The 12,500-nt window shown below is 48.1% G+C and overlaps 2 protein-coding genes across 2 annotated transcripts in view; both read right to left on the bottom strand.

The window, feature by feature from the left end:
• LOC311372569 (zinc fingers and homeoboxes protein 1-like) overlaps positions 1-9,217 on the bottom strand; it is a 19,187-nt gene extending 9,970 nt beyond the window's left edge. Inside the window, exons 1-3 of the mRNA XM_084489557.1 lie at positions 8,787-9,217; positions 1,850-2,222; positions 1-185 (exon numbers count right to left, since the gene is read on the bottom strand). The exon at positions 1-185 is cut by the window's left edge and continues 484 nt beyond it. Coding sequence (XP_084345683.1) covers positions 1-185; positions 1,850-2,196 — 532 coding nt within the window. The 5' untranslated portion in view covers positions 2,197-2,222; positions 8,787-9,217. The remainder of the gene's footprint in view (positions 186-1,849; positions 2,223-8,786) is intronic.
• An 879-nt stretch (positions 9,218-10,096) lies between these two features.
• LOC311372570 (class I histocompatibility antigen, F10 alpha chain-like) overlaps positions 10,097-12,500 on the bottom strand; it is a 7,615-nt gene continuing 5,211 nt past the window's right edge. The window contains exons 4-6 of the mRNA XM_084489558.1: positions 12,378-12,500; positions 12,079-12,198; positions 10,097-10,842 (exon numbers count right to left, since the gene is read on the bottom strand). The exon at positions 12,378-12,500 is cut by the window's right edge and continues 156 nt beyond it. Coding sequence (XP_084345684.1) covers positions 10,700-10,842; positions 12,079-12,198; positions 12,378-12,500 — 386 coding nt within the window. The 3' untranslated portion in view covers positions 10,097-10,699. The remainder of the gene's footprint in view (positions 10,843-12,078; positions 12,199-12,377) is intronic.

Genomic DNA, 12,500 nt, shown 5'->3' with positions numbered 1-12,500 from the left:
GCGTCTTGCTGAGGGCGATGCTGCCGCGGCACGCCCCGCGGCCCTCGGGCCCCGCCCCCACGCCGGGCCCCGCCCCCCCGGCGCTCTGCTGGAACACGGTGTGGTTGTCGCGGCGCAGCATGCTCCTCCTGAAGCGCTCCTCCCCGGGGTGCTGCCGCGCGTTGTGCTCCAGGAGGGCGTCGTACCTGGAGGGGGGGGGGGGGGGGGGGGGGGGGGGAGGGGGGCAGGGGGGGGGGGGGGGGTCAGCACCTGGAGACCCAGCCTGGCCCCCGCCGAGACCCAGCCTGGCCCCACTTTAGACCCAGCCTGGCCCCACTTTAGACCCAGCCTGGCCCCACTTTAGACCCAGGTTAGCCCCTGGTTAGCCCCAGGTTAGCCCCCTCTTAGCCCCAGGTTAGCCCCCTCTTAGCCCCAGGTTAGCCCCCTCTTAGCCCCCTCTTAGCCCCAGGTTAGCCCCCTCTTAGCCCCAGGTTAGCCCCCTCTTAGCCCCAGGTTAGCCCCCTCTTAGCCCCAGGTTAGCCCCCTCTTAGCCCCAGGTTAGCCCCAGGTTAGCCCCTGCTTAGCCCCAGGTTAGCCCCCTCTTAGCCCCAGGTTAGCCCCCTCTTAGCCCCAGGTTAGCCCCCTCTTAGCCCCAGGTTAGCCCCCTCTTAGCCCCAGGTTAGCCCCCTCTTAGCCCCAGGTTAGCCCCCTCTTAGCCCCAGGTTAGCCCCCGGTTAGCCCCAGGTTAGCCCCCTCTTAGCCCCAGGTTAGCCCCCTCTTAGCCCCAGGTTAGCCCCAGGTTAGCCCCCTCTTAGCCCCAGGTTAGCCCCAGGTTAGCCCCCTCTTAGCCCCAGGTTAGCCCCAGGTTAGCCCCCTCTTAGCCCCAGGTTAGCCCCAGGTTAGCCCCCTCTTAGCCCCAGGTTAGCCCCAGGTTAGCCCCCTTTTAGCCCCAGGTTAGCCCCCGCTTAGCCCCAGGTTAGCCCCAGGTTAGCCCCCTCTTAGCCCCAGGTTAGCCCCAGGTTAGCCCCCTCTTAGCCCCAGGTTAGCCCCAGGTTAGCCCCAGGTTAGCCCCCTCTTAGCCCCAGGTTAGCCCCCTCTTAGCCCCAGGTTAGCCCCAGGTTAGCCCCCTCTTAGCCCCCTCTTAGCCCCAGGTTAGCCCCCTCTTAGCCCCTGCTTAGCCCCAGGTTAGCCCCCGGTTAGCCCCAGGTTAGCCCCCTCTTAGCCCCTGCTTAGCCCCAGGTTAGCCCCCGGTTAGCCCCAGGTTAGCCCCCGGTTAGCCCCAGGTTAGCCCCCTCTTAGCCCCAGGTTAGCCCCTGCTAACACTCGGTGTGGAGGGACTGAGGGCCGTAGGGCCGAGGGTAACACTCGGTGTGGAGGGACTGAGGGCCGTAGGGCCGAGGGTAACACTCGGTGTGGAGGGACTGAGGGCCGTAGGGCCGAGGGTAACACTCGGTGTGGAGGGACTGAGGGCCGTAGGGCCGAGCGTAACACTCGGTGTGGAGGGACTGAGGGCCGTAGGGCCGAGCGTAACACTCGGTGTGGAGGGACTGAGGGCCGTACCCCTCGGTGTGGAGGGACTGAGGGCCGTAGGGCCGAGCGTAACACTCGGTGTGGAGGGACTGAGGGCCGTAGGGCCGAGCGTAACACTCGGTGTGGAGGGACTGAGGGCCGTACCCCTCGGTGTGGAGGGACTGAGGGCCGTAGGGCCGTACCCCTCGGTGTGGAGGGACTGAGGGCCGTACCCCTCGGTGTGGAGGGACTGAGGGCCGTAGGGCCGTACCCCTGGGTGTGGAGGGCCGTAGGGCCGTACCCCTCGGTGTGGAGGGCCGTAGGGCCGTACCCCTCGGTGTGGAGGGCCGTAGGGCCGTACCTCTTGGTGTTGAAGTCACAGTCCAGGCAGACGTAGGAGGCGTTGAGCACCACGTGGGGGTGCTGCTGGTCCACGTGCTGGGTGAACTGCTTCACCTCCGCCGTCCTGAAGGGGCAGTACTTGCACTCGAACCCTCCCTCCGTCGAGTCCAGGTCGGGCTCCGCCCCCTCGCCGCCGCCGCCGCCGCCGCCGCCGCCGCCCAGCTCCTCCTCCGGCGCCGCCGCCGCCTCCTCTCCCACCACCTCCTCCTCCTCCTCCTCCTCCTGCATCTCCTGGTCAGACTCCTCCACCACCACTTCCTGCGGGGCTCGCATGCAGGGCGTGGTGGACTTCCTCCTGCTCGCCATGGTGGGGGGGGGGCGGGCGCAGCGGTCTGTGGGAGGGGAACGTAATCCATACCATAATATCATATAATACATAATCCATACCATAATATCATAATACATAATCCATACCATAATATCATAATACATAATCCATACCATAATATCATAATATATAATCCATACCATAATATCATATAATACATAATCCATACCATAATATCATAATACATAATCCATACCATAATATCATAATACATAATCCATACCATAATATCATATAATACATAATCCATACCATAATATCATAATACATAATCCATACCATAATATCATATAATATATAATCCATACCATAATATCATAATACATAATCCATACCATAATATCATAATACATAATCCATACCATAATATCATAATACATAATCCATACCATAATATCATAATACATAATCCATACCATAATATCATATAATACATAATCCATACCATAATATCATATAATATATAATCCATACCATAATATAATACATAATCCATACCATAATATCATAATACATAATCCATACCATAATATCATATAATATATAATCCATACCATAATATCATATAATACATAATCCATACCATAATATCATATAATATATAATCCATACCATAATATCATAATACATAATCCATACCATAATATCATAATACATAATCCATACCATAATATAATACATAATCCATACCATAATATCATATAATACATAATCCATACCATAATATCATAATACATAATCCATACCATAATATCATATAATACATAATCCATACCATAATATCATATAATACATAATCCATACCATAATATCCCACACTAACAGTCACACTAACAGTCACACTAACAGTCCTCACACTAACAGTCACACTAACAGTCCTACTAACAGTCCCACTAACAGTCACACTAACAGTCACACTAACAGTCCTCACACTAACAGTCACACTAACAGTCACACTAACAGTCACACTAACAGTCCTCAGACTAACAGTCCCCACACTAACAGTCCCACACTAACAGTCACACTAACAGTCCTCACACTAACAGTCCTCACACTAACAGTCACACTAACAGTCCTCACACTAACAGTCACACTAACAGTCACACTAACAGTCACACTAACAGTCCTCACACTAACAGTCACACTAACAGTCCTACTAACAGTCCCCACACTAACAGTCCCACTAACAGTCCTCACACTAACAGTCACACTAACAGTCCCCACACTAACAGTCACACTAACAGTCACACTAACAGTCCCCACACTAACAGTCACACTAACAGTCACACTAACAGTCCTACTAACAGTCCCCACACTAACAGTCACACTAACAGTCCCCACACTAACAGTCCTCACACTAACAGTCACACTAACAGTCCTCACACTAACAGTCACACTAACAGTCCCCACACTAACAGTCCCCACACTAACAGTCCTCACACTAACAGTCACACTAACAGTCCTCACACTAACAGTCCTCACACTAACAGTTCCACTAACAGTCACACTAACAGTCCCACTAACAGTCCCCACACTAACAGTCCTCACACTAACAGTCCTCACACTAACAGTCACACTAACAGTCCCACTAACAGTCACACTAACAGTCACCACATTAACAGTCCTCACACTAACAGTCCCCACACTAACAGTCACACTAACAGTCACACTAACAGTCACACTAACAGTCCCCACACTAACAGTCACACTAACAGTCCCCACACTAACAGTCACACTAACAGTCCCACTAACAGTCCTCACACTAACAGTCCCCACACTAACAGTCACACTAACAGTCCCCACACTAACAGTCCCACTAACAGTCCTCACACTAACAGTCCTCACACTAACAGTCACACTAACAGTCCCACTAACAGTCCTCACACTAACAGTCCTCACACTAACAGTCACACTAACAGTCACACTAACAGTCACACTAACAGTCCTCACACTAACAGTCACACTAACAGTCCCCACACTAACAGTCACACTAACAGTCCCCACACTAACAGTCACACTAACAGTCCCCACACTAACAGTCACACTAACAGTCACACTAACAGTCCCCCACTAACAGTCCTCACACTAACAGTCACACTAACAGTCCTCACACTAACAGTCACACTAACAGTCCTCACACTAACAGTCACACTGTCCCCCACTAACAGTTCTACTAACAGTCACACTAACAGTCCCACTAACAGTCCTCACACTAACAGTCCTCACACTAACAGTCACACTAACAGTCACACTAACAGTCACACTAACAGTCCTCACACTAACAGTCACACTAACAGTCCCCACACTAACAGTCCCACACTAACAGTCACACTAACAGTCCTCACACTAACAGTCACACTAACAGTCACACTAACAGTCCTCACACTAACAGTCACACTAACAGTCCTCACACTAACAGTCCCCACACTAACAGTCCCACACTAACAGTCACACTAACAGTCCCCACACTAACAGTCACACTAACAGTCACACTAATAGTCCCCACACTAACAGTCACACTAACAGTCCTCACACTAACAGTCCTCACACTAACAGTCCCCCCACTAACAGTCCTCACACTAACAGTCCCCCCACTAACAGTCCCACTAATAGTCCCCACACTAACAGTCCTCACACTAACAGTCCCACACTAACAGTCACACTAACAGTCACACTAACAGTCCTCACACTAACAGTCCCCACACTAACAGTCCCACACTAACAGTCACACTAACAGTCACACTAACAGTCACACTAACAGTCCCCACACTAACAGTCACACTAACAGTCCCCACACTAACAGTCCTCACACTAACAGTCACACTAACAGTCCCCACACTAACAGTCACACTAACAGTCCTCACACTAACAGTCACACTAACAGTCACACTAACAGTCACACTAACAGTCCCCACACTAACAGTCACACTAACAGTCCTCACACTAACAGTCACACTAACAGTCACACTAACAGTCCCACTAACAGTCACACTAACAGTCCTCACACTAACAGTCACACTAACAGTCCCCACACTAACAGTCACACTAACAGTCACACTAACAGTCCTCACACTAACAGTCACACTAACAGTCACACTAACAGTCCTCACACTAACAGTCACACTAACAGTCACACTAACAGTCCCCACACTAACAGTTCCACTAACAGTCCTCACACTAACAGTCACACTAACAGTCCCCACACTAACAGTCCTCACACTAAGTCACACTAACAGTCCTCACACTAACAGTCACACTAACAGTCCCCCCACTAACAGTCCTCACACTAACAGTCACACTAACAGTCCTCACACTAACAGTCCTCACACTAACAGTCCTACTAACAGTCCTCACACTTAACAGTCCTCACACTAACAGTCACACTAACAGTCCTCACACTAACAGTCCTCACACTAACAGTCACACTAACAGTCCCCACACTAACAGTCCTCACACTAAGTCACACTAACAGTCCTCACACTAACAGTCACACTAACAGTCCTCACACTAACAGTCCTCACACTAACAGTCCCCACACTAACAGTCCCCCCACTAACAGTCACACTAACAGTCCCCACACTAACAGTCACACTAACAGTCACACTAACAGTCCCACTAACAGTCCCCACACTAACAGTCACACTAACAGTCACACTAACAGTCCTCACACTAACAGTCACACTAACAGTCCCCACACTAACAGTCCTCACACTAAGTCACACTAACAGTCCTCACACTAACAGTCACACTAACAGTCCCCCCACTAACAGTCCTCACACTAACAGTCACACTAACAGTCCTCACACTAACAGTCCTCACACTAACAGTCCTACTAACAGTCCTCACACTTAACAGTCCTCACACTAACAGTCACACTAACAGTCCTCACACTAACAGTCACACTAACAGTCCTCACACTAACAGTCACACTAACAGTCCCCACACTAACAGTCCTCACACTAAGTCACACTAACAGTCCTCACACTAACAGTCACACTAACAGTCCTCACACTAACAGTCCTCACACTAACAGTCCCCACACTAACAGTCCCCCCACTAACAGTCACACTAACAGTCACACTAACAGTCCCCACACTAACAGTCACACTAACAGTCACACTAACAGTCACACTAACAGTCACACTAACAGTCCTCACACTAACAGTCACACTAACAGTCCCCACACTAACAGTTCCACTAACAGTCACACTAACAGTCCTCACACTAACAGTCACACTAACAGTCCTCACACTAACAGTCACACTAACAGTCCTCACACTAACAGTCACACTAACAGTCACACTAATAGTCCCCACACTAACAGTCCCACTAACAGTCACACTAACAGTCCCCACACTAACAGTCCTCACACTAACAGTCCCCACACTAACAGTCACACTAACAGTCCCCACACTAACAGTCACACTAACAGTCACACTAACAGTCCTCACACTAACAGTCACACTAACAGTCCTACTAACAGTCCCCACACTAACAGTCACACTAACAGTCCCCACACTAACAGTCACACTAACAGTCACACTAACAGTCACACTAACAGTCCTACTAACAGTCCCACTAACAGTCACACTAACAGTCCCCACACTAACAGTCACACTAACAGTCCCACACTAACAGTCACACTAACAGTCCCCACACTAACAGTCACACTAACAGTCACACTAACAGTCACACTAACAGTCCCCACACTAACAGTCCTCACACTAACAGTCCTCACACTAACAGTCCCACTAACAGTCCTCACACTAACAGTCCCACTAACAGTCCCACACTAACAGTCCCACTAACAGTCCTCACACTAACAGTCCCCACACTAACAGTCCTCACACTAACAGTCCTCACACTAACAGTCCCACTAACAGTCCCCACACTAACAGTCACACTAACAGTCCTCACACTAACAGTCCCCACACTAACAGTCCCCACACTAACAGTCACACTAACAGTCCTCACACTAACAGTCACACTAACAGTCCCACTAACAGTCCCCACACTAACAGTCACACTAACAGTCCTCACACTAACAGTCCCACTAACAGTCACACTAACAGTCCCCACACTAACAGTCACACTAACAGTCCCACTAACAGTCCCCACACTAACAGTCACACTAACAGTCCCACTAACAGTCCCCACACTAACAGTCACACTAACAGTCCCACTAACAGTCCCCACACTAACAGTCACACTAACAGTCCCACTAACAGTTCTACTAACAGTCCCCACACTAACAGTTCCCAAACTAACAGTTCCACTAACAGTCCTCACACTAACAGTCCCCACACTAACAGTTCCACTAACAGTCCTCACACTAACAGTCACATTAACAGTTCCACTAACAGTTCCCACACTAATAGTCCCACTAACAGTCCTCACACTAACAGTCCTCACACTAACAGTTCCCACACTAACAGTCCCCACACTAACAGTCACACTAACAGTCCCACTAACAGTTCTACTAACAGTCCCCACACTAACAGTTCCCAAACTAACAGTTCCACTAACAGTCCTCACACTAACAGTCACATTAACAGTTCCACTAACAGTTCCCACACTAATAGTCCCACTAACAGTCCTCACACTAACAGTTCCCACACTAACAGTCCCCACACTAACAGTCCCACTAACAGTCCCCCCACTAACAGTCACACTAACAGTCCTCACACTAACAGTCACACTAACAGTTCCCACACTAACAGTCACACTAATAGTCCCCACACTAACAGTCCTCACACTAACAGTCACACTAACAGTCACACTAACAGTCCTCACACACAGTCACACTAACAGTTCCCACACTAACAGTCACACTAATAGTCACACTAACAGTCACACTAATAGTCCCCACACTAACAGTCCTCACACTAACAGTCACACTAACAGTCCTCACACTAACAGTCCCACTAACAGTTCTACTAACAGTCCCCACACTAACAGTTCCCAAACTAACAGTTCCACTAACAGTCCTCACACTAACAGTCACATTAACAGTTCCACTAACAGTTCCCACACTAATAGTCCCACTAACAGTCCTCACACTAACAGTTCCCACACTAACAGTCCCCACACTAACAGTCCCACACTAACAGTCCCACTAACAGTCCCCCCACTAACAGTCACACTAACAGTCCTCACACTAACAGTCACACTAACAGTTCCCACACTAACAGTCACACTAATAGTCCCCACACTAACAGTCCTCACACTAACAGTCACACTAACAGTCACACTAACAGTCCTCACACACAGTCACACTAACAGTTCCCACACTAACAGTCACACTAATAGTCACACTAACAGTCACACTAATAGTCCCCACACTAACAGTCCTCACACTAACAGTCACACTAATAGTCCCCACACTAACAGTCACACTAACAGTCACACTAATAGTCCCCACACTAACAGTCCTCACACTAACAGTCACACTAATAGTCCCCACACTAACAGTCCTCACACTAACAGTTCCACTAACAGTCACACTAACAGTCACCACCCCGGACACACAACCTCCATCCGGCTGGTGAACAGCTAACGGTAACGTTACCTTCCGTGGATGCGGCCTGGACGCGTCTCCCTGCGGGCTGCGGGCTCCCCTGCCGCTCCCCCTCGGCCGCCGGCGGACCGCGGAGCTCCCTGGCCGCTCGGACGGCGGTCCCTCCGGGCACCTCGCAGCGGGTCTGCGGCGGGCTAGCCGCGGTAGCCGTGTAGCATCCCACCGCCGCTGATGCGCAGTCTTCCGCCTTCGGCGCGTCCCCGCACGGCGAGGCCGGGCGTCGGCCCGCGCGAACTACCGGGAAACGCGCGCGTCTCCGCGTCGCCTGGCCGCCGGCTCCCCGCTCAGCGACTCCACGGCTCCGGCGCCTCGTGTTCAGTGGGTCGGGGAAGAGAGAGGCAGAGAGCGGAGCTGCAGGGCCAGACGAGCAGCGACCACGGCCGTTCTACCTACGGCGAGTTAGTAAACTACGCCAAGCGACTTCCGGTTGACTCTGTGTTCTCTTCAGAGTAAGAGCACCAACGGATTCTTATTTACCGAATACGATATTGTTTTATTATTGGTCTCTAATCCCAAGATTGAATTTAATTTAATTCCATTGTCTATGATATTATTACCATTAGAGTACTTTTCCATTAGAACTTATAAAGTCAAGTAGAAAAACTATCGAGAATGTCGTTGGAATCCAAAAGTAACACCGGGACAGCGCCCCCTCTGGCCGACCCTTGGTACTGCACCGGGACAGCGCCGCCTCTGGCCGACCCTTGGTACTGCACCGGGACAGCGCCCCCTCTGGCCGACCCTTGGTACTGCACCGGGACAGCGCCGCCTCTGGCCGACCCTTGGCACTGCACCGGGACAGCGCCGCCTCTGGCCGACCCTTGGTACTGCACCGGGACAGCGCCGCCTCTGGCCGACCCTTGGCACTGCACCGGGACAGCGCCGCCTCTGGCCGACCCTTGGCACTGCACCGGGACAGCGCCGCCTCTGGCCGACCCTTGGTACTGCACCGGGACAGCGCCCCCTCTGGCCGACCCTTGGTACTGCACCGGGACAGCGCCGCCTCTGGCCGACCCTTGGTACTGCACCGGGACAGCGCCCCCTCTGGCCGACCCTTGGTACTGCACCGGGACAGCGCCCCCTCTGGCCGACCCTTGGTACTGCACCACTGTGAAAATCCTTTCACTGTTTAACAAAACCACAGAACTTGGGCTATTTTATAATTTATTTAATGTTAAAATTTTGTTAACTTTAATAAATTATATAATTACATTTAATTAAGAATTGTAACATTTAACATAACCTGTTTGTGCTGTTAAATAATAACTCTATGGTTTGAATAAAAAAGACCACACACAAGCAACAATATTTATGTTTATTAAAAGTCCAGTGAAATCATTTCTATCAAATCAAGAACTTCAATATATATATATATACTTCTTTAACCAAGCCAAGAGAAATCATTCATAATAAATGATTAGTATTCCTTTTAATTCGATTACCCTTTACTACTTGGTTTACCAAACCAAACCAAGGATCAAAGTGGATATTATTTGCCCCCAACCCGCAAGCTGAATAAGTTTCATGTGGACACAAACCCTTCCTACGACTGACTACTTAAAAAATGTCCAAACATCATCATCACCATCACCATCACCATCATCATCATCATCACCATCATCATCACCATCATCACCATCATCATCACCATCACCATCATCATCATCACCATCATCACCATCATCACCATCATCACCATCACCATCATCATCATCATCATCATCACCATCATCACCATCATCACCATCATCACCATCACCATCATCATCATCATTCCCCATCTTAAGCAAGAGCCTCAAAAGTTAGCCAACAAAGCCTTATCTTATCTTATAATATGAATTATCTGCTGTCGTCCGTAAAGCAGGAGACAGACGTTCTCTAGAAGCGTACAAGAAACCGAGCAATCAGGAGGGGACGTCTGGAATAAGGCAAGACTCCGCAGCAGGTGGTGAACAGGCCACAGGTTTCACTAGGGGCTTCATCAGATTGGGGTCAGAACCAGAGCCGGAATCAGAGCTGGAATCAGAGCTGGTAACAGATCCGGGACCTGTGAGATAGAACAGTGAATGGTCAATGGATCTCCTGTACACGTATGATAGTAATAATAGAATGACACGGTTTCTCACCATGGCTCTGCTTAAGATAGAAAGGACAACCACCAAGTAACCAAGGCAATACTAACATTACAAACATTACAAATATACATCGAAATATGGAATTAGCTTGGAGTGAAGGATGCTGGGAGGTGTAGTTCTCGTGTAGTTCAACAGTCAGAATAGTCAGGTAATGGACATTGGTAGTATTTGTAGTATCAGTTAGGGTAGTAATGATATTATTTGTAGTATTAGTTAGGGTAGTCATGTATTATTTGTAGTATCAGTTAGGGTAGTCATGATATTATTTGTAGTATTAGTTAGGGTAGTCATGTATTATTTGTAGTATCAGTTAGGGTAGTCATGATATTATTTGTAGTATCAGTTAGGGTAGTCATGATATTATTTGAACTTGTAGTTAAATGCTACAGTAAGGGCAGGATCGTGACTTCTACAATACAAAATACAGTACAGTGAGTTACAATGTTGATGTTAACCTATCAGTGTATTAACGTTAAACTATCCATAATATCAGGTTATCAATGTTAAACTATCCATTATCAGTGTATTAACGTTAAACTATCCATAATATCAGTGTATTAACGTTAAACTATCCATAATATCAGTGTATTAACGTTAAACTATCCATAATATCAGTGTATTAACGTTAAACTATCCATAATATCAGTGTATTAACGTTAAACTATCCATTATATCAGTGTATTAACGTTAAACTATCCATATCAGTGCATTAACGTTAAACTATCCATAATATCAGTGTATTAACGTTAAACTATCCATAATATCAGTGTATTAACGTTAAACTATCCATAATATCAGTGTATTAACGTTAAACTATCCATAATATCAGTGTATTAACGTTAAACTATCCATTATATCAGTGTATTAACGTTAAACTATCCATATCAGTGTATTAACGTTAAACTATCCATAATATCAGTGTATTAACGTTAAACTATCCATTATATCAGGTTATCAATGTTAAACTATCCATTATCAGTGTATTAACGTTAAACTATCCATAATATCAGTGTATTAACGTTAAACTATCCATTATATCAGGTTATCAATGTTAAACTATCCATTATCAGTGTATTAACGTTAAACTATCCATAATATCAGTGTATTAACGTTAAACTATCCATTATATCAGTGTATTAACGTATTACCTTTATTCTTTCCTCTGAGGACAATCACAACAGTGACAATGATCAGCACCACCACCACTGCACCGATAGCAACCCCGACATAGAGTCCAATGTTGCGTTTCTCAGATTCCACTTGGTGATCTAAACACGATAGAACAGAGTCAACATCAGCTGTTGATACTTCCATAGGACTCAGCTACATCTCCTATCCTACTCATCAGTAGAATAATGCTACTTGTTATTTAGTCCTCCTGCCTCCCCAGGTCTGGATGGCCTGCTCAGCAGCTGCCAGAGGGAACCCCAGACTTCAAGACTCTTACCCCACACTTCGACCACATGGATTTTGCTGGCAGGGTGGTGGACTTCACATGTGTACTTGGCCGTGTCGCTCCCAGGAATCAACACCCACATCTTGATCTGGTGGGTGCCGTCCCCGTTAGGAC

The sequence above is a fragment of the Micromesistius poutassou genome (assembly GCF_964030765.1).
Source record: "Micromesistius poutassou genome assembly, contig: SCAFFOLD_3243, whole genome shotgun sequence".
NCBI classification, from domain to species: Eukaryota; Metazoa; Chordata; class Actinopteri; order Gadiformes; family Gadidae; genus Micromesistius; species Micromesistius poutassou.
Note: the sequence above shows the minus strand (reverse complement) of the source record. Positions and strands in the feature narration are given on the sequence as shown.